The sequence below is a fragment of the Leptidea sinapis genome, chromosome 13, assembly GCF_905404315.1.
Source record: "Leptidea sinapis chromosome 13, ilLepSina1.1, whole genome shotgun sequence".
NCBI lineage: Eukaryota > Metazoa > Arthropoda > Insecta > Lepidoptera > Pieridae > Leptidea > Leptidea sinapis.
Window position 1 is genome coordinate 1048068 of NC_066277.1, and position 23228 is coordinate 1071295.

Below are 23228 nucleotides of genomic sequence, written 5' to 3' on the forward strand. Positions count from 1 at the left end.
GTCAAAATTAATTTTTAGTTTATATACAAACCAGAAGATATTTATCACGTGCACATAAGGTTCAATATTGTTTGCGCGATTTTGACAGATGGCAAGGGGTTCATAAGGTGTTTACAAACAGGAGAGCATCGATTTCACATAAACTGCGTCCGTCTCTGTACAGACAACAATATTATGTGTACATATTATGTTATATAATATCGATTAGATTGTCTAGCTCACCACTCGCTAATCAATTTATTAATTATCAACCAGAGTGTATGAATTTTAGGTAGAATTAAATGCATATTTTAATTTTAAATTAATAATGATAATAATATCATAACCGTAAAAAGCAGTAATGTGTAAACATTACTGTGTTTTGGTCCGAAGGGCGCCGTAGCTAGTGAAATTACTGGGCAAATGAGACTTAATATCTAGTCTGAACGTGACGAGCGCAATTGTAGAGCCGCTCAGATTTTTTGGGTTTTTCAAGAATCCTGAGTGGCACTGCATTGTAATGGGCCGGGCGTATCGATTACCATCAGCTGAAGATCCTGCTCGTCTTGTCCCTTATTATGATAAAAAAAAATATATCATAACAAGTAATTAATAAATGATTTAATATTAAATATCTTTTCGTTTTCGTCATAAATCTTGTTCGAGACTCTTATTGTATGTATCAATTAACATATATGTATGTATCTATATAGGTATTAATAAAAATAAATACATATTTAGTACGATTGCGGTAGAAAAATTTTACGCGCCTGATCGTATTTCGGGGTTTTACCGTGAGTCACGCTGCAGTGCTATATATATTTCATCAGGCGTTACATAATAAACATACCTGTATAGTGTTATAGGTAGATATAACGGATGGTGTTTAATTATTTCATGCTATTGTGTAGAGTGAAGTCTATAAAGGTCAATTTTTCTTACATTTTAAGCGATTTTTACAAGCAATTGACACCAACTTATGGGAGCTACCAAAAAGAGCCAAACTTCTGTCAATGGAGTATAAGCCTTATATCTCCCGTTCACAACATCAGAGTACGTTGATTCAATAAATATTTACATGTTACACACGGCCAAGCTTAGGCTTTTTTTAGGCCACTAGATTGATTTATTATTGGTTGGTTATGATGACTTAACTAAATGACTCTTCTTTTATAGATTCGCTATGGCCGTGAATTACTTATAACTATTATTTTGTTGTCTTTATAGGCATCTATGGTCCACATCATAGGCTCCACTACACCAAAATATTGTTTTTGTATTAACTTGTTTGATTTATATTGTTAATACACTAATCTTACTAGCTCAAAAAGTCCATGTACAGAACTTATCTTTAGCTAAAACTGAAACCAGGTTGCTTTTTCAAATAAAAAAGTTTTTACATGAAAAATGAAAAAGACTGACTGTTAAAAAAAATCCAACCAAATCGTGTCATCTTCTGTTTTTTTAGTACAGAACCCTCTGGCGACAAGTTTGAGTAACACTTGGTTTAAAAAAAAGGTATCCGACAGCTCTATAAAACCGTACATTTTCTCTTAGACATGGGTTTTTATCTCCAAATATATGCAAATGAACATTTTTAATTGTATCGGCACAAAACGTTATTCCACTCTATTAGGGGATCTCACCCTTTTCCACCCTATTATTACAATTTCTATCTTAATCAGTTACAATATGACATATTTTCGCTCGAACATACGCAAATAATTTACCTCTCGAGGCAAACAATTGAAATTGAATCATAAATTTAAAACCAAAGAGTTTAAATTTATTTTACATTAGTTTTATGTTGATCAATGGCTTGTACTACGTACACAGATGTTTTTTGGAGCAATTTTTTAGTTTTACATTTTTTATGTAAGGGTTCTGTGTAAGAACTAATGTACCAGAAAATGTTGAATATAACATCGGTATTGGTTCCAGACTTTAATATAAAATAATAGATTCCAATTAATTTAACGGGATGTCTTAGTTAATCTCTTAATAGATGAACGTTCCTGTTATCAGTAAAATAGTAATCGTCTTAAGTTCCAGAGGCAATAACTCAGTGTCTAGATAGAGGGCCGCTCCCTCCAGTGTTACCCTAACTCCAACTGTACACGTATTCGACTCTACAATACGTTACAAATTTTGCTATCAAAACAACTCTGAAGCCGGCAATGTTCTAGTAATATTTGTAGAGTTGCAAGAGAGATGGCCAACCAGGCGTGATCTATGTCTGTTATATGAACGGGGTCTCTTATAAGGATCTATAAGAGGTGTAAGGAACCCTAACGCAAATGACCATTTTTACCAGTGGGAGGCTTCTTTGCACAGAATACCGGCTAGATGGGTACTACAACGGCAATTATTTCTGTCGTGAGGCAGTAATGTGTAAGCATTATTGTGTTTCGGTCTGAAAGGCGCCGTAGCTAGTGAAATTACTGGGCAAATGAGACTTAACATCTTGTCTCGAGATGACGTGTGTTATTATTACCGCTCAGAATATTTGTGTTTTTCAAGAATCCTGAGCGACACAGCATTTTAATGGGCAGGGCGTATCAAATACCATCAGCTAAACCTCCTGCTCGCCTAGTCCGTTATTTAAAAAAAAAACACAACTAACTTTTTGTTTATGGCAGAGGACCTCCTCTTAATTATTACTTAAATAGCCATAATTGAGCTAACAGGTCATCTGCTGTTAAGTGATCACCGCCCCTCATACTCTCTTGCAACATCAGAAGAATCACAGGAGCGTTGCCGGTCACTTAGGCAGGCTTACAGATTAGACGGCACACGCATATCGCGGCACATTTAAATGAAGTAAAATTTATTTATTGTATCGAGTAGACTATACATTCAGATCTTAGAGTGTCTTCTATTCGTCTAATTTAAATAAGTATGCAAAAAGTTTACTTAAAATTTAAAAAATCCTTATCAATACAAAAATTTTTGTCAATTTTTAAAGGAAATTAAAATAAATCTTATTTTCGACGGAAAGTAAAATATTGCAATTACCTACTTAATAGAATATAGATCCAACCAACTGGGAATTAGTATGTAATTGCAAATATTAAATTTTTAATGTTTGCTTGAGTTATTGTTGATAAACAAAAGATTTTAATGTTTTCTGAATTGTAAGTCTCTACGGTTTTCCTGTTTGGGGTAACCTGAGGGGTGAGGAGGCGGTTGCCAATGCGATGCAATTTAATGCTAAATGACATCATAAATATCATTGCATTTGATGCCGTTACCAAATTAAAATGAACACAGTTCTGAGTTATTGAGTCTCATGCATTTGCTTATGTTTATAGCTCTTGTTAATATGTAGAGACTCTCTATTATAAAGTATAATATGATGTACTTTTACTTTCGAACTAGGTTATCATAATTATTATTTTAATTTTGATCAAAAAATTCTGGAATTGGACACGTATATCTTATTTAGGAATTCTCAAAAACAAAACCAGTATTGGTCATTTTATGTACTTCAGAAAATTTGCTTGGAATTTGTTTGCAACAGAAACAGCTAGGAGATTAAAAATGGTAGCGGTAATCGTACGTATTGTTATGTGAACGATATTTTTCAAGGGTTTCGTACACAACCAACCAAAGAAAACCTTATTAGTAGTACTCCGCTGTTCGTCCGTCCGCTTTATGTCAGCGAGATGTCAAAAACCACAATGGTTAAACAACTAGAAAACGGTAGCTTGACAAGGTTACGATTGCGAGTATATATACGGCCGTTTTCAATAACCTATCTATCCTTAGTTTAAATTACTAGAGGTTGACAAATCTATCCTTTTACATTTACTTACATTTCAATAACCTATTATCTAACATCTAACCTATATTGGACATAACTATAGATAGATTAGATCTTGTCATTAAAGGGTGATAGCAATTTATCCGTAACTAGAGATACGTTATTGAAAACGGCCGATAGTGAATAATGTTTTTTAAAAATCTGCAATGCCAGACGAAGTAATGAGAAAAATAAAGAAAACAATACCATTAAGACTGGGTCTTCTCAATAAAACGGCGGCTGGTAGTTACAAAAACAAACTAATACGACTGCTCCCGAGAAGGTCGAGTGATGGAGTGAATAATTGAATCTTTTCCATTTCAAGTTTTATAAATCACAGATGAGACAATGTTTACCAATAAAATAAACCCACGTAGTCGCTGTTTGGCAACACTCAATCCAACTTACTATCAGTATCGTAGTCACAAGGATATAAAAGCTAAATCTCTTCCAAGGTTCACACGTGGTTCACACCACCTATTTTATAACTGAGCTTCAATCACTGCTTTTAAAAAATTACAAACTTTCTCTTAGGAATTAAGAATATCTTAAAGATATTTTCATAAACTTAGTATAGTAGCGTAACAGACAAACACTCTCCTCATTACGGTGAGACTAAATTTAAAATGTTCATGTGTGCTAGTTTTACAGATGTGTTAGTGAGTAATTGAAGTGTGTAGTATTTTGCTTTCAGACAATCCCTATGACAAATTTTGGTAAACGGCGTCATAATATTCACGTATACAATATTTTATTATCAAACACATATTATTGTTTTTTAATTAATAAAATCTTTAGAAAATAGAGTCTTTACTGCGTATATAAAATGGAACACAAAATATTTTAGTGAATTTGTTCTATGAAAATAAGCACGCAAGCAGTATAGAAGAATCAGTATTCACCTGTGAAATGTTTCCTACAACACAATCTTACACAGAACACGACACCATTAGATAATATTTTTTAATTAATATCCTTTAAAATACAGATCAATTACGATAAAAACACTAAAATTAAAATGCAGTCCAAATTGACAGGAGACTAATGGACACTAAATTGTTTCAAAATGGTTTCACGGGCCATCTATTCAGTCTATTTCTGACACCTTGGTTTTTGTGTAAGGATAGTTTTTAACTTTCTCTTACACAGGGTTCGTCTATTACGCTTGTACCTATACTAAGTGTATGGATATTATCACGTTCAAAATTAAATACGAACAGAACTCGATTGGCAGCGGGCGGGCATTTCAGTGGTGTGTTGGCACCCATGGATGACGTCATCAATAGCTACTGACACCAAGGGGTTCAAGATTTATTGCTTCCAACTTACCTTGTGTTCTTAAATCACGTAAAACTCACCCTTCATATCCTCGCTTAGCTCACTTTACACGAGTTAGTAGCTGCTTAGTGCTCACAATGTTATCAGTCCTTTGTAAATAATTTAAAGTGAGACTGAACATTTTTTTAGTACACAATATTACGTTTAGTAAATATTGTATAAAATTACATACATAATAAATAAATAAATACGAATATTCAAATAAACATAAAATTTTCTAGTCTAATTATGAATATAAATATATGATTTTTTTTTTATAAATTTCGAAACATATTAATTTGTTTAAAAAGACAGCTTTGTAGAAACGCTTAGCAAATTATTATACAATAATCCAAAAATGCTAAATTATTGATAAGTAACTAATCAATAAGCGGCGGTGACAAGTACTAAGCTCGTGTAAGCAATGCTTTAGTCTAAAAGGCTAACGTCTCATACAAGAGCTAGGAGGAGAGTTTACATTTAGTAAGGGTGCTAACTGCTTAGTGTAATACTTCAAGCATTAGAAATAAATCGGCAACTCCTTATACCAAGGCAATAAGGTTCCATTTTCATGTATAAATCTTTAAAATAACCTTTGTGAATATAGTTTTCATTGAGTGTTCAGTAGAGATGCTTTTTCCTCGTCGTTATGAAGGTTATACGTCAACTGTACGCAGTTTGTCTTCAAATAATAAATGTAAGCAATAAGCAGATACATTAATCACGTGAGTGTTGGAAATCATCATCATCAGCAGGAAGACGTCCGCTGCTGGACAAAGGCCTCCCCCAAAGATTTCCACGACGATCAGACCTGTGATGCCCTCGTCCAACGTATTCCGTCACGGACAGCGGAATATTATATATAGGGTACCTGATGGTTGCACGTTGGATACGGAACCATGAAAATATTCAGTTGCTTTTACTTGATGCGCTCAATAATTCGCTTACTACGTACATATATCTAGGTAGAGTCTCTTGCTGTTAGACAACCGACAACCGGTAAAAACAGGCTAGGAATATTAGTTTAGTGGGCGTGACAAGCTACGTCTTACACTCGCGATTTGTATGACACTTTGTGTTAGTATGCGCGAATTGCCCAAAATAGAGATGAATTCTAAAGTTCTTTCGACGTTTTCACAGCTGTCATAGTCAATCTAGACATATAAAATTTGTCTAAGTATAAATATTTTCCGTTTAATAAAATAGTAGCCATTAAATCATAATATTTGATTAAAAGGTTATTGAGACTTTTTTTTTATTAAAAAAAAAATGCAATAAAGTAAGATACAAATGGGTTACTGCAAGTGTGATGTAGTGGGGAATGTGTGAGGGGACAGTGTAGAGTGACGGACGGACGCCATGGCGGAGCACTGGTCGTGGTTAACGGGCGCAGGCGGCGAAGCGGCGGAGTACACGTACAGCCCCCCAACCCGGCCTAGCCGACCGCCCCATCGGCCGCTGGTCAAATTGGCCACCAGTGCACACCTTCACACCATAGCCAGGTCAGTATTACACCTTTTTTTAAATAAAAATTAGGGATGAGGCGAGCATGACGTTCAGCTGATGGTAATTAATACCCTGCCCTTTACAATGCATTTCCGCTCAAGATTCTTGAGAAACCCAAATATTCTGAGTGGCACTACAATTGCGCTCGTTACCTTGAGACGTAAGATGTTAAGTCTCATTTGCCCAGTAATTTCACAAGCTACGGCGCCCTTCAGACCAAAACACAGTAATGTTTACATATTACTGCCACACGGCAGAAATTGGCGCCGTTGTGGTACCTATAATCTAGCCGGCATCCTGTTCCCATTGGACGAAACATCTGTAAGGGTTTGTAATCTTTATATTAAAAAAACGAGCAGTTATTTATTTAAAATTTTCAATAAAAATATATAAACATTATGATGACTATAATTTATATTAATCATTCATTTTTTTTTAAATAAAATAACATTAGTACTCAGAATACCATTAGTATAAACTTTCAATATCATTATTTATTTATTTATATTATATTTATATTATTTATCATTATCTATTGAATTTGTTAAGGCACGTGTTAAAATATTTGTTGTGATTTTGCAAGAAAATTTAAACGGTTACCGTTTAATGATTGATTCACTTTCTTTGAGACATAGAATAAAGCAAATTTCTAAAAATCTAAAATTTTGATACTTCCATAACCCTAGTTAAAATATTTTAGGGTTGCTTAAAAGACGTAGTGTAACTAATAGGCCTCATACGTGGCCTGAGGCTCATATGTGATAAAAACATGATGGGCGGGCCGATGAGCTGGGACTCGGGTGATGCAAACCCCCCCGCGCGGCGCTGTGTCGCCCCAAACCCAGCGATCATACTAATTCCTATGTAAATCACTTGTTCGAATTACAGAAAAATTAAGTCGGTATAAAAGCAAATAATTTTAATAAATACACAAGGCCAAACAAACGAGATAACGGAGTGAATTAACAGCTAGTAACTACCGCCGCCCACTTTCTTTTGAAACACATTACAGGATCATTGTTAATTATAATATGTTTCATAAGAAGTTTTCGTGTTCTTAACTTAAACTTGTCTTTTAATTTAAATAAAAAGCCATATTTTACTAAGGTTTGCGTTACGAATGTACAACTGGTACTGGTAACGTTAGGTATGTCGTATATGAAAGTGTGTTTTTGTGTAAATATAAAGTTGTAAATGAATTCCCTCGCGCTGGCAGCTTGATAAATGATCGTCGACTCCTCAAGGAAATCATTACGGCTCGGTGCTACGTTATGAATTTATAAATGAATAATATTCTTCCGTTATGGACATCACAGCTTATAAAGATACCACATTAGATGCTGCACGTCAAGTGAAAAAGTATTGTTAGTTAATAACTTATAGTTGATTACACATGAAAGGCTACAATCACAGGCTGAAATGAGTTTTTTTTTGCTTATAATGTTCTTTGTATTAAATATAGCAATCGAGGTAAAGGTCAATCGTTGTAAGAACATCCCTACTGTGATATTGTACACATTTGAGAGACTTATATATTATAATGGTAGCCTCGCCTAGTATACGGAATACTGGCTCTCAAAATCTCGAGCGATTACCAATTCCGCGGCCATCTGGAGAGCAAAGCCAAATTGGGTTCGAAGAAGCTGGGCGTCAAAAATAGAGCACGGCAATACTTCAAACAGGCCCACATTCTAACGCTCTACAAAGCGCAGGTCCGGCTACATATGGAGTATTGCTGTCATCTCTGGTCTGACGCACCCCAGTATCGGCTCGATCCATTTGACCGCGTGCATCGCAGAGCAGCTCAAGTTGTCGGGCACCCAGTGCTCTGTGAACGGCTGGATCACTTGGCGTTGCGTAGAGACATCGCTTCATTGTGTGTCCTCTACCGCATTTTTCATGGAGAGTTTTCCGAAGAGCTGTTTCACCTGATTCCTGCCCCCGAATCCCACCTTCGCACGACACGCCACAAGTTAGGACATCATCCCCACCTCTCAATGTGTGGCGGCCCTCCATAGTGCAGTTTCAAGGAGCTTTGTTCCACGTACTACAAAGCTGTGGAATTAACTTCCTTGTGCGGTGTTTCCGGGCCGATACGACATGGGTACCTTCTAAAAAAGCGGATACTCCTTCCTTAAAGGCCGGAAACGCCCCTGTGATTCCTATGGTGTTGCAAGTGAATGTGGGCGGCGTTGATCATTTAACACCAGGTGACCCGTACGCTCGTTTGTCACCTTTACCATAAAATAAAAATAAAATAAAAATGGTTGCTTGTAAATCCAATAAACACTTTTTTATGATAAAAAGGGACGAGACGAGCAGAAAAATTCTAAGCGGCCCTACAATTGCGCTCGTCAGCTTGAGACATAACATGTTAAGTCTCATTTGCCCAGTAATTTCAATAGCTACGGTACCCTTCACTCGGAAACACAATAATGTTTATTGTGTGGTGGCGCTTATCATAAATAAATACTTAAATTCGACTTAATGTTTGTAGACGCTTCTCTTATAAACACACAAGTATAAAAAAACTGGACGCAGAAATACAATATCACCGGTAATTTAGGAGGTTCTCTCCAATGTACTACACATAGTAAATCACTGGATACTATTATCATAAGAAAGGATTCAGACAATGAGTAATCGTATGTTGCCATCTACCATTCACGTCACGTAGTGTTGCCAGGGGAGATATAAATTTTCCCCAAAAATCGCGATCTGTTTTGTATGGAAATTTTTATATTTTCTCATAAGATTGGCGTATGTTTGTCGCGTTCGTTCGTTTTATTGTTTTGTAGATAATAGCCTGAGCAGGTGCGGCGGAGTAAACATAGACAATTTTGTGAAAATACGATTGAGCAAATGGTTTGTTTTCACTGGGGTGGAACGTGTAAAAAGTGTTGAGAGAGAGGCGTTTGAAAATGATAGTATTTAAGGAATTGCCTACATGACGCTTCATGTAATTCGTAACATTTTTAATCTATTCAGTCAGAAAGAACGTTTAAAAAACGCCAGAAGGCGGAGCCAATTTTGTTCTCATTTAACAATTCATAAGAACGTTAAGCTTGCGTTTAGTTTAAATTTTTTTCTCCACTTAAAGTATGTTTGTAATCAAAAGTTACGATACAATAATTATCTATCTACTGAAAATTCGATATACCATCGCTCATGGAGCGCGCGTTACGTCGAGCTGTCATATCCAGCTTCATTACTAGACAGATTGTTTCCAGGGTTTACAGATGAACATCTGTCACGGTGCCTGGTCGGTCCTGTGTTCGGGGACTTTATTTATTGTTATATTTTTAATATACCATTTTAAGTTATCAGTTTAAATATAAAGTTGTTCGCATAATATCTTACTTATTTACAGTGTATGCGAATAGGTACTGAACTCGTATTACTTTTTTGAGTTTTTTGTTTCAATGAATAATTATTATTTTTTAATTTACTTATACAAATAAGTCAAGATGTTTTAGTAATATTGATGCGTCGCATTACAAACATTGTACAGAATATAATGTAACTAACTGAAACTGTAACGTTACTAACATATTTATTATTTTAATTTTAATATTTGGCCGATTTTATTTAATGAGCATTAATTATTTAACAATTTTATTGTTATATTGTAATAATCCATTAAAATGTAAAATGTGAACACAGTAACAGTGACAGTCAACTAACAACACCAATATGGCGTTGTCAGTTGACCACCAATACACTTTACCAAAGTGGATGTAAATACTACGTAATAAGAGGCAGCTGCCTAAGTAAAAATTGAAATTTAGTTTAGTATAAAACGTACAGGCATTTGACATAAGTTTTAAATAGTAGTAAATACAGTAACGCGATTGGCAACGAAGTATTGCCTACTCCGGCTAAATTTGAAAGCGAACAGTTGCTATCTCTGACATAAGTTTTAAGTAATACAGTAACGCGATTGGCAACGAAGTATTGCCTACTCCGGCTAAATTTGAAAGCGAACAGTTGCTATCTCTGACATAAGTTTTAAGTAATACAGTAACGCGATTGGCAACGAAGTATTGCCTACTCCGGCTAAATTTGAAAGCGAACAGTTGTTATCTCTGACATAAGTTTTAAGTAATACAGTAACGCGATTGGCAACGAAGTATTGCCTACTCCGGCTAAATTTGAAAGCGAACAGTTGCTATCTCTGACATAAGTTTTAAGTAATACAGTAACGCGATTGGCAACGAAGTATTGCCTACTCCGGCTAAATTTGAAAGCGAACAGTTGCTATCTCTGACATAAGTTTTAAGTAATACAGTAACGCGATTGGCAACGAAGTATTGCCTACTCCGGCTAAATTTGAAAGCGAACAGTTGCTATCTCTGACATAAGTTTTAAGTAATACAGTAACGCGATTGGCAACGAAGTATTGCCTACTCCGGCTAAATTTGAAAGCGAACAGTTGCTATCTCTGACATAAGTTTTAAGTAATACAGTAACGCGATTGGCAACGAAGTATTGCCTACTCCGGCTAAATTTGAAAGCGAACAGTTGCTATCTCCTTTTTTTACAAGATTATAGCTGTCATCTGTCAATCTGTCAATGACTGCACGTTTCATACAATCGATTGAATCGCTTTTTTCTTAGAGAGTTTCGCCAGACTGCACTATATAGGCATTCAAGTTTTAACACCGGTACGGTGTGGTCGATTAACACGTTTTAAATTATATTATTACAGTTATTTGTTACTACATACGATCTTTAATAATTGTAAGGTTTGATCCCATAACAGTGAATAGTGTTAAGAGTAATATATATTAAAAAGAGTATCAATGAGTTTCTTGCCACTAATCATTACTGCTCACCTTATTCGTAGTTCCGTTCTTCTACATCAACATACTGTACGAGTAAGCTCGTAGACATCAACAGTTTAAGACTATATATGCTGACATCGAAGCGCAGTGAATATATAACCTATACTTCACTATAAAATTTAATAGATTATTATAATCACCATCATCAGATGTATATATTCATTCATTATACAATACAATTTATAATTACTGAGTGTGTCATGGGATACAGAATCGTCCAGGAAAGTTACCGACTTCTCAGAAAAAAAGCTTATAAGCGAGCTTCTTAGATAACCTATACATCTAGATAGAGTATCTTCTTATTAGATAACCGATAAAAACAGGCCAGGAATATTAGTTTAATGAGCGTGATAAGCTACGTCTTATGCTCGCGATTTGTAAGACACTTTGTGTTAATGTGTGTGCATTGCACAAAATAGCGGTTAGTTCTAAAGTCGTTTTTACGTTTTCACAGCTGTCATGGTCTATCCAGACGTATATAAGGCAAGCTTATATCAGAGTTCTTTTCATATCTCAATTCTTGTAATCGTATTAACCACAATCTTTTGTTTCAAGTCACGTCCCATATTGGACCAAAATGAAATAGTTTCATTCGATTCGGTATAGTGTCCTCCCCCCTCCTCACGTGCGCCGCGTGCATGCATCCCGTATGGGAAAGTGAATCCAAGCTAATGGCTCGTGGAATGGAAATCGTGGCCTGAATTATAAGAAGTGTATCGCTTTACGATCAATAACTAGTACTTAGTAATAAAGGCATAAACGGCATTTATATTCTCAAAATTGATTCCTATAGAATTCATTTTGATGTCATTTCTAATTCACTAGACACTACCACCGCTTCGGAAACAAAAGGCGCTCTGAGAGAGAAGAAGCGGCGCGAGAAACTCTACCAGCATTCTTTTTTTGCGCTCTTTTTCATGAAATATACAATATTGTACTGTCACTGCTATTGCTATAAAATAATCATAATCTAGTCCCAGGCTGTCGGATCACATAGATATTCAGCTATGGAGTAGTAGGATTAACGACAGAGCCATTAAAATTTTATTGTCGACATACAAAGTTGGACTTTAAACTTGACTTCTATCTAGTGTAGTAATAATATCGATAAATGTACCTACGTAAATTTATCTATTGCTTCTAGAATGAGTAGAACAATTTTACTCGTCACGTCATTGATGATGCGTTTTTATATCCATTTATGGGCCGTGTACACACACTCGAGCTTTTGGGAATGTGACAACACTTTAAGATTTTTTGTTCTTTTATTTGGGCAGGCTTTAGACATGCAAGATAAAATGAATTAATGATTCAAAAGGTCCTCTGAGTTTATTGCGCCCGTTCATCTAAGTTTTCTATGCCGTGATTTTAAAATAATCAATACAATTTCTAATCTAACAGATATAAGTATATTTATGAGAAAAATAAATATAAATTATCACACGAAGATAGCAAATCATTAAATTACAATGACTGTTAGTTATTTGCAGGTACAATTCTCAATTTTATTAATAAATCATTAGGCCAACTCGCGTCCCTTTCCCGACTCCTGGCCTCGTGCCATTTTATACTGTGAGTATTTTACCCATTATTTTATACAGGATTTGCGAGAAGTTTAATGCGAAATATTGCGGTTACTATCCAATACAAAAAAACTGAATGAATATTTATAATACGATACGATCTTAACTAAATTAATCCTTATTTTAATCTATATCTTTTCGAATGGGTGATAGATTCTTATTTTTACAACGAGACTAATAAATAAGACATTCATTCAAAAAAATCTTTTTTTATGAAAGAATTGAACAAGCGACCGTATGGGTCGGTCGGTCCTGAATGAAAGTGATCATGTTCGCCCACATTCTCTGGCAACATTAGAGGAATCACAGGAGCGTTGCCGGCCTTTCAGGTAGGTTATCATTTTTGAAACAATGTGCAATGACATTCATTCCAAAGTTTAGTAGAAAGTTCCTTGAAAACCGCACTGCGGAGGAACGCCACAGATGGAGAGCGTGATAGTTAACTTTGTGGCGTATGGTCAAAGGCGCAACTGGGGGGTAGGAACAAGTTCAAACTGATCGAGCAGTTCACAGAGTATTAATTCACTGACCATTCGAGCAACTCTGCGTTGCACGCGGTCAACGGGTCTGAGCTGATAGGTACTGGGGTGCACCAGGGTTGAGATGACAGCTTTATTCCATAATATGTGGCCGTCTAGCCACGGTTTATGGTGCGGCTTTTTCTTTTTGGAGAGGAGGAAAATACATTTACGTATTGAAGACCCCGAAACGAGGCCCAAATATCGGCCTCAGGTGTTAGCACCCCCTACCGACTAAAAACCGCCTCTGTTGATTGGAGGCCGAATTATGGTGCGGTATAATGTAGAACTAGTGTTTCGCTTATCTTTAGTGTTATTAATGTTTATTTTTCGCTATTATAAATCACTTACCTGCCATAAATTGATTTAGCATAATATGCTTGCTGGATACTTCTGGCAGTTCCTTTGTATATTTTAGCATCTCGCTCTTCGTTGGATAATTTTGAAGTGTGATGTGTACAACGAATACTAATAGAAAACTTATTGCTGACATCAATTGGTATTAATAACACTCATTATTCATGCTACATGAGTTTAAAACATAGGCTAGGTTCAAAGTAATTCAAAATTACATGAAGCAGTACATAAATTTAAGTAAATTTGAATTATATGTCACTGTAGACGTTAAGATCTAAAATGGCTTGCGTCGTTTCCTTACAATAATGCCTAGATTATCGATAATTGGCTGTTAGAAGCGACCATATGACTTGCTAAAATAACCAATTATACGTCTTGAAGACTCTTATTTACTTTTGCGGATATCATCGCTTTATAAGCATCCAGAATGTAATGGTTTCTGGAATATTGGAAATTCAGTCTTACTGCAGTGACTTACAAATCTGCTGTGAGATCTTTGTATTTTGGTGTAAGATGACATACATTTACAAAATAAAAAAGTCTTTCTTATATATATTGTGGTGTGTTGTCTGTTGAGGACACATTGCATCGTATAAGATCATAATGGCTTGGGCTGCATTTTTTCTGGTGGCTATGGTGGTCAGTTATGTGGAGGGGACTGCGGAAGTTATGAGCCATGTCACTGCCCACTTTGGGAAATCTTTAGAAGAATGTCGGGAAGAGGTGAGACATTTATTATCACTACATATTATAAAACAAAGTCCTTCGCTGCGCCTGTCTGTCTGTTCGCGATAGAGTCAAAAAGTACAGCACCGATTTTCGTGCTGTTAAGACCAATGGATAGCATGTTTCTCGAGGCAGGTTTTAGTACATAATTTGTTTTGTTTTTGTATATATGAATGATTACTGAGCTTTAAAAAAAACTCTGTCTAAACCCTTTGAGATATAATAAAATAATGTACGGTGGAATTGTGTGTTAAATAGTCCTACAGAAAAGTCCGTGATGGCATATATCTATCATTTAAGGATAACAGGATACTATATACTATACTATATCCATTGTAATACTTTAAAAAATTGTCAATTATGTAAACCGGGAACATAAAAGCTGTTTACTCAAATACGATATTAATCCTTATCATTTCATCACTAGATGTTATAAAATCATTCAGAAATGCATTTTTAACCGATTTCCTTTGATTCCATATTTTCGCAGGCTTTAGACTACATCATTCCCAAATATTTACATCATATTTTATTCTATTAACAGAACAGCATCTTTAGGGTCAGCTACTACTTATATAATTGTGCAATAATTATATTCACATAGTATAATTGATGACGATTTATTTCAAAACTGGTTAAAAACTCAATGTTTGTACGTTGTTTTGAATTAGTCTGGATTAAGTCCGGAAGTCCTGGAAGCATTTCAACACTTCTGGAGTGAGGACTTCGAGGTGGTGCACAGGGAGCTGGGGTGTGCTCTCATCTGCATGTCCAATAAGTTCTCCCTGATGAATGATGATGCAACGATGCATCACGTTAACATGCATGACTATATCAAAGGTTTTCCACAAGGTTCGTATATTTATATAGCACTGATCACAATAAGTTTTAATTTATATACATATACATATAAGAGATTTCCACCGATAGTTGTCTCATCACGAAATCTCAGAAACTACAAAGTATACAATTCTTAAGAAATTGAAATTTCGAAAGGTAGGTTCTAGGTCGTAGCTAAGAAACGGATTTGAAAAACTCTTCCCCTATGGGGGTGAAAGGGGGGTAGAAGGTTATATGAAACTTCTATGTTTTTTAAGTTAGAGACGTGAAAATCGACATTTAGGTTATTACCTTTAAATAATAAAAATATGTGTAAATCATTTTGGGAATAATAATAACTAAAAATATTAATAACCCGTAATAATAAGTAAAAAAGGGGGGTTAAGTTTGTATAGAAAAGTTGTACTTGCAGTAATTTCCACTTGAAATTTGAAATGTAATCTACTTTAAAGCAAGGGGCAATTGCTAGTAACTATGTGTAAAATACTAGTATGTATCTCTGTATTTATTATAATTATTGCAATATAACGCCAAAATTGCGAGCAACAGCATACCAGATAAACCAGTTAAGGGATTTTCGTGGTATTTATTCATGTAAATTTTATTGTGTGTTTGGAACAATAAATGAAAAAATGTAGGTGTTATACGTAAATGAGATTCTTCTGAGATCCATCTGTTTCTGTATTTAATTGGCTGCTAATGACCTTTTAGAATATATTGTATTAATATTCATTGATTTAATTCAATATATCAATATTTTATTCGATTATCTGAAGTACCACATATTTTCATAGATATAGATCAATCGTTAAAAATTAATATTTATTTATTTATTTAATAAGTACAACCACATTACACATTTTATCCTTACCAACTAGTTTTATATATTACAGGGTATTGTGTCTGATATGTATAACAATTACGGTGTACATAACTTTGCCAAATAACTATGAAATACTAATAATACTAAATAATTTTATATAATTAATAACAATAATATTACTAAATTTTGAAATGCTCCCAAATCTTTTGCTTAAAACTATATAAAGAGTCATGAAACACATCCAATTCGATGCGACCATTTATTAAATTATACTCCTCAAGAATGCGCTTAACCGGAGACGGTAAGCCTAGATTTGATCTACAGGGCGGGGTATAGAAAATTTTGGATAATTTAGCTCTAGGATACTTATAAGGGGCCTTAAGTGCAACGCGACTGAGCAGGTACTCACAATTTACTTTATGGTTAATAGTGTTGTAAAGAAAAACTATGTCATACATCACTCTCCTGTCTCTGAGTTTGACCATGTTAAATTTAGCCAGTCGTTCCTCATAGGGTTGTCGATGCGAAAAACCATGAGAACAGAGTGCTAAGTGACGCGTAAATGATCTTTGAATACTCTCAAATCGTTGTGATTGGTTTGCATAAAAAGGACACCATGCAACACTTGCATATTCGAGATGGCTGCGGACTAAGGAGTTGTAGAGTAGAATTTTCGTTTGAGGGAATTTGAAACCTATGGTATTTCTTTTGATAAGACCCAACATCTGTGCTGCTTTAGCGGTACAATAGTTAATATGAGAAGTGAATTTCATCTTATTATCTATAATAACTCCTAAATCTCTCATTTCTTCCACTTCCTCTAAATCAACTCCGCCAATCTCGTATCGATAGACAAGTGGTTTTTACTTCCTAGTGTACCTCACCAGAAAACATTTATTCAAGTTGAGAGTCATGAGGTTAACTTCGCACCACTTTCTTATCTCATTTAGGTCAATCTGGATTAAGGTGCAGTCGTAGTGGGATTTGACTGGACGAAAAACTTTGAGATCGTCGGTGAATAGGAGTGCCTTACAATGATTAATGTTGTCTGTAATATCATTTATAAATATGGAAAAAAGTAAAGGCCCCAGATGGGAACCTTGAGGCACACCAGATGTAGCAATATACGTCTGAGAATTATGTCCGTCCACAACAACGCACTGGGGTCGATTCTGTAAATAGGAGTCAAACCACTTCAGCAGCAAACCTTCGATGCCGTGTTGATTTAATTTAGCTACAAGTATCGTATGGTTCACTTTGTCGAAGGCGCTGCTGAAGTCAGTATAAATTGCATCAACCTGATATCCATGATCTATTTCATCAGACATAATATATCATTATATACCTGAACTATAACGTTAATAATTTCGAAAATATACCGACTTTAATTTTTTATTTAAAGGAAGGTAACAAGTTAATAAAATAATTATTACTGCTACAAGCTGGTCTCAAAGTACTTACTTACATCTATGTAACACGGAAGGAAGTCAAGGAGTCTTAATACCTATCTATCATCTTTATCACCAGAACAGGAATATGATACGATTTTTATTAGAATCCTTTAAATTCGGGTGGTCAGAGTGCGTACAATTGATATGATATTTTGTTACCCTGGTGTTTATCTAAGTTTGCTAACTCACTAAAATCCCATATTGCACTGCAAATAATATTTTTTTTAATTACCTTAAAAACTATTCAGTTATTGTTACCGAACCGTTTAGGTGAGCTGCTCTCAGAGAAGATGGTGGGACTGATACACAACTGTGAGAAACAGTTCGATGACGTCAAGGACGACTGCAGCAGAGTGGTGAAGGTCGCAGCCTGCTTCAAGGTGGACGCGAAGAAGGCAGGGATCGCGCCTGAGGTGGCGATGATTGAAGCCGTCATGGAGAAATACTAGGCGGGATATTAACAAGATAAAAACAGAAACACTGGCATGAAAAATGTATCAAATTAGTTATTGTATTAAACATGTTTTCGTCGCATATTATGACAGTGTATTATTTTAAGAAAATAAACATTTACACAATCTTGACCTCCTCCTCGCTTCGTTTTCCGAATTACTGAGGGTCGTGACTCCCCCGCTGCATTAGTTTCTACCGTACGATTTCCCTCCATCTGCTGCGATCCTTAGCTTCATGAAGGGCATTGTGGAAGTTGATATTCAGAGTAGATCGTATTTGGTCTGACCATCTCGTGTGACTGCATCCTCTGGGACGTTTGCAATCTATCTTGCCTGTCACCATCAGCTGTTCAAGATTGTGTGTGTGGCTGTGACTCTTTACGAGCAATATGTTTGAAGAATTCCAGCACCCTACGAAGGCATATAGTGGAAAGTCTAGTTTTGACTCTAAGCTCTCTCAGAATAGACACGTTGGTGCGAGAGGCAGTCCATGGAATCTGTAGCATTTTTCTCTAGCTCCACATTTCAAAGGCATCTTTTCGTCCCCCGTCGGCCTTTTTCATTGTCAAGGTCTCCGCTCCTTAACTAATATGGACAAAACTAGCGAAGACACCAATTTGGTATTAGTTTATCGCGTAATGTTACGGTCTCTCCGTATCTTATGCATCTGGGACATTGCATTTTTGGCTATCCCTATATGTCTCCTTATCTCTTTTTCGCATGGTCCTGTGTTATTAATGCTCACGAAGTCAAGGTTCAGCGACTTGCCAGCGACAACACAATCTTGTACCTGGTTCGAAAGATACATAATATGTGGTTCTACGATATTTTCATACATTTCATGACGGAGCCAGGCCGGTGCCATCGTCAGGATCCTCGTAATTGACCATCGTTGTGGGCGTTTAACACGAGATCAAGTAAAACACAGTCTACAAGCACATTATTATTAGCTACAAATAATACAATCGTAATGGAAGTTCAACTTCAAAAAGCCTTATGATTATGTAATAAGAACGTGGTGTTCCCGGCATGCGCGTGCGGTACAACCGCCTCGCACGATAGTTCTTCCCTGAATGCCTGATCGACGATCGCCCGGCGCCCGATCTCAACCGCCTTCACACCGCACGCCGATCGACCGAGCCAAAACGAGTACCGAAACATCTTCGTTCTCGCTCGTGGCTCAACGTTCTTGCATCCGAGATACATACGAGTATAATTTGAATTTTTAATAGCGCTTATAAAAATCCGATTTACTTATCATTAATTAATATTTACGTTAATAATGTAACAGTCCAAATAAATAAAAATAGTCAGAAACTGAACAGAAGTGAGGAGCATCAATTTTCACGAACAATAAAACGAATTGATAGTTAAAATTCTAATTGAATTCATGATTAAAGATCCTAAGCATTTATAAGTTGTCTGCGTAGTCAACTGTATAGTATCAAACATTGGTTTAATTTATTTGGTAATTATTTACTTTGGTTGTTGTTTGTGATGAAGATATGGAGACAATGTTTGCTATGAGTTACAGTTTTGGCACAAAGTTATTTGAGTGTCTTGATAAGGTATCTTACCTCCTTAGTTATCAAAATGAGTGTCAGATTAAATTAATATTGGAGATCATTTTCATATGTAATACTGAACTATGAGCAAATAGAATCTACGGTTCATGAATTGGAAAATAATATGACGAACTTATGGAGCCTGCACTTTGAATCTCCAACATTTTTTGGAAAAGACTAAAGATAATACGGAGAGATAGTACGGCATTTATTTTATAAAACGCTGTTATTAGAAGGTTTTACCAGTGGGAGGGTCCTTTGCACCCGATGCCGGGTAGATTACTGCCGTGAAGCAGTAATGTGTAAGTATTACTATGTTTCGGTCTGAAGGGCGCCTAGGCTAGTAAAAATCCTGGGAAAATGAGACTTGATAACTTATGTCTCAAGGTGACAAGCGCAATTGTAGTGCCGCTCAGAATTTTGGGGGTTTTTTAATAATCCTGATCCTCCTATGAACTGGAGTAGAGTGTTTTTAAGCTGGTTATATTTGCCTAAAAGCGACAGTATCAAGTCGATTACTACTGACTTAAAAATATATTTATAAGAACTATTGGTCGCCTAGAGGTCGAAATTCGACCATAATTAATTTTATTTTTAATATTGAACTTTATAAGTCTTTATTTGTCAAAGACTTAATACGTATGTGTGTGTATGTTGTGTTTCATTCATGCAGTAGTGTGTGTCATAAGGCATTTAATATAAAAAAATAGCTTTATGCACTTCTTCTCCATATGAACTTTAGCTGTGTTCAATCTCTAAAAAGGGGTAAAAAGTTTTCGCTTAACATGAATATAAATAATGTACCTGTAGTAAGTCCGGTTTAATAGATCACATTTGGGACTTCGTATAATTTATCATATTTTTTCTTATCAAAATATGAATTGCACAATTTCTTACTTTTGATTTAGTTACTAACACAAACTTATTGTAAAAATAAATTTAATTTGACTTATTTACTATATGTAATAAACATTTATTGTATTTATATTATTTTAATTGTAAGTTACGTGGGTGACATCTTCTTATCAATACAGGGGACTCTAGGGAGAGCAACGCAAATATCTTAAGATTGATCATTAAATGATAAATTCATGCGATGATTACTAGTGAATAATCATATTTTGGTTATAAGAAAAACGTAATTTTAATAAACTACGTGCTCCGTGTTATACAAATGATTTAAGTTTTCTTTAGTGTTAATCCCGCCAATATTTGTTTTTAAAACAATTCGACACGTGTTTCGCCTCTACACGAGGCATCCTCAGGACGTGTTGTCTCGCCAAAATCTGGTACGAGACTGAAGTAGACTGAGTCTGGTACTCACTCGTGTAGAGGCGAAACACGTCTCGAATTGTTTTAAAAACAAATATTGGCAGAATTAACACTAAAGAAAACTTAAATCATTTGTATAATTATGGATTTCCGCAAAGTAACGCCTAATTCAATAAATTTTGCTCCGTGTTAATTAGAAGCGATATTATTTCTGGCGAAAAATCCTGCTGGAACGATACCCTTACGTCAAGTCAATAAGAACACAGATTCAATTCAATGCGAAAAATATGTTTTATTTTATGTGGACTGGTGACACTACCTGCCAGCCTCCATCTCGAAAGTTTCATCGATGAAAGGCCCAAATGCCCCTCAAGCATTTATTCCAGAATTTTCACCTAATATGAACGTAAATTGTAGTCTCCATATCCGAATGATCTGTCCAGCGACATATTAAACTACTGGAAGGAAGGATACAGGCTGCAGCACATGAGTACTGGTTGTTTGTTTGTGTGTGCGTTGGTTACTCTGGAGCTAGTAGATGACGCTGGACAGTTGAGGGTTGCTAATGCTGAAGGTTATTTAACAGCGAGCGGGGCTGGTAAGCAAATGAATCATTGAGAGAAAAATTCAAAGAAATTATCATCTTGACTGTTGCTTCTCAATATTTTCTTGATAATGTAATGTATGTTCATAGGCACATAAGTGAATTTGCTATAACTCCTACTACTCGGCTAAGTCGAGTTAGTAAGTCTTTGTGGGCCGATGTATATGATTTTACAACAAGATCCCACAAAATGTTCAAAATAAAAATGAATTACGTTATTGAAAAGAATTGTTAAAAAACGTGTGTAAAGGTTACTATAACATAAATGAATTTCTTAATGATACCACAGACTGGGAATGGAGCGACCTCATGCTTTTTTTTGATGAAAAAAAAAGCCCGCTGATTTTGTTGCGCCCATTCTTCTCAGGTCTGAGGCATTCGTTTTGGAATGGGTGGTAGTTTTTGACTTTCAGTAAGTGATGTGACATACTATTTTTAATAAAATAATTTTAATTTGAATTTGAATGAAATATGACAATACTACAATTACATATATAAAAAAATATAAAGTACTTAAAAACTTACGAACTTTTATTGGGATGCACACCGATGAAAGTCCAATAGAATGAACTTAAATTATTACAAGCCAAATGGAACAATCAATAAATGTTGTAAGCCAGTAAATACATCAAAATATAAATATAATTGAGGTCTGGAAAACTGACTAATTTTTAACAATAAAATTAATTTAATTATAATCGATGCGGCTTGTCATTAGTCTCTAATTCAATGTAGGATTTTTCTAAATCACTTATTTAACGTTAGTAAAAAAATCTAATCAATCGAAAATATATGCCTCAGACCCGATAAAAAGGGCGCAAGTAACACAGCTTATTTAAAAAAAAAATCCCACAAATTGCTTTATTTATACAAAATAATATACTATAAAAGTACTAGCATATATGTGGTTAAATACAATATACATTTAACACTTCAGAACGATTACAATTATCTTACATTAAAAAGTTTATCTCTCAGAAATATCAACTTTCATCCATAATTTCAATGACTGTCTTACGAATTTTCCATCAGGCCACGTGTCCTGACGCGAGCTTAACATTTTATACCCATTCATAATTTCAACGACTATGATACGAATTTTCCATCAGGCCACGTGTCCTGACGCGAGATTAACATTTTATACCCATTTATAATTTCAACGACTATGATACGAATTTTCCATCAGGCCACGTGTCCTGACGCGAGCTTAACATTTTATACCCATTCATAATTTCAACGACTATGATACGAATTTTCCATCAGGCCACGTGTCCTGACGCGAGCTTATCATTTTACACACATTCTTAATTTCTACGACTGTCTTACGTATTTTCCATCAGGCCTCAACGCCGAAAAAGAAGCTTTCACTTCAAAAATATTCGTTTCGATAAAATTTCTTAATGAATTGGGAATTAATTGGTGTGGTATGAGAACGATAACAAAAAAAAAGAACAGAAAAAGAACATTAGGTTTAAATATTACTTTCTGTAATATTTTATCAGAAAATATTGTGTTAAGCCTGCCACTTGATCATTTTAAGAAATTTTTTAAGTCGAGTATAATTAAAAGGCTTGCAATAGTGTAAACGA

At 35.3% G+C, this 23228-nt stretch overlaps 1 protein-coding gene across 1 annotated transcript; it reads left to right on the forward strand.

The window, feature by feature from the left end:
• Nucleotides 1-11391: 11391 nt before the first annotated feature.
• LOC126967475 (general odorant-binding protein 2-like) lies at nt 11392-18285 on the forward strand (the record flags this gene model as incomplete). The annotated part of the gene is made up of 4 exons (XM_050811966.1): nt 11392-11481; nt 14504-14629; nt 15304-15484; nt 18017-18285. Coding segments are annotated over 4 exons (576 nt in total), but the record flags the coding sequence as incomplete, so codon positions are not given.
• Between the last annotated feature and the right edge of the window lie 4943 nt (nt 18286-23228).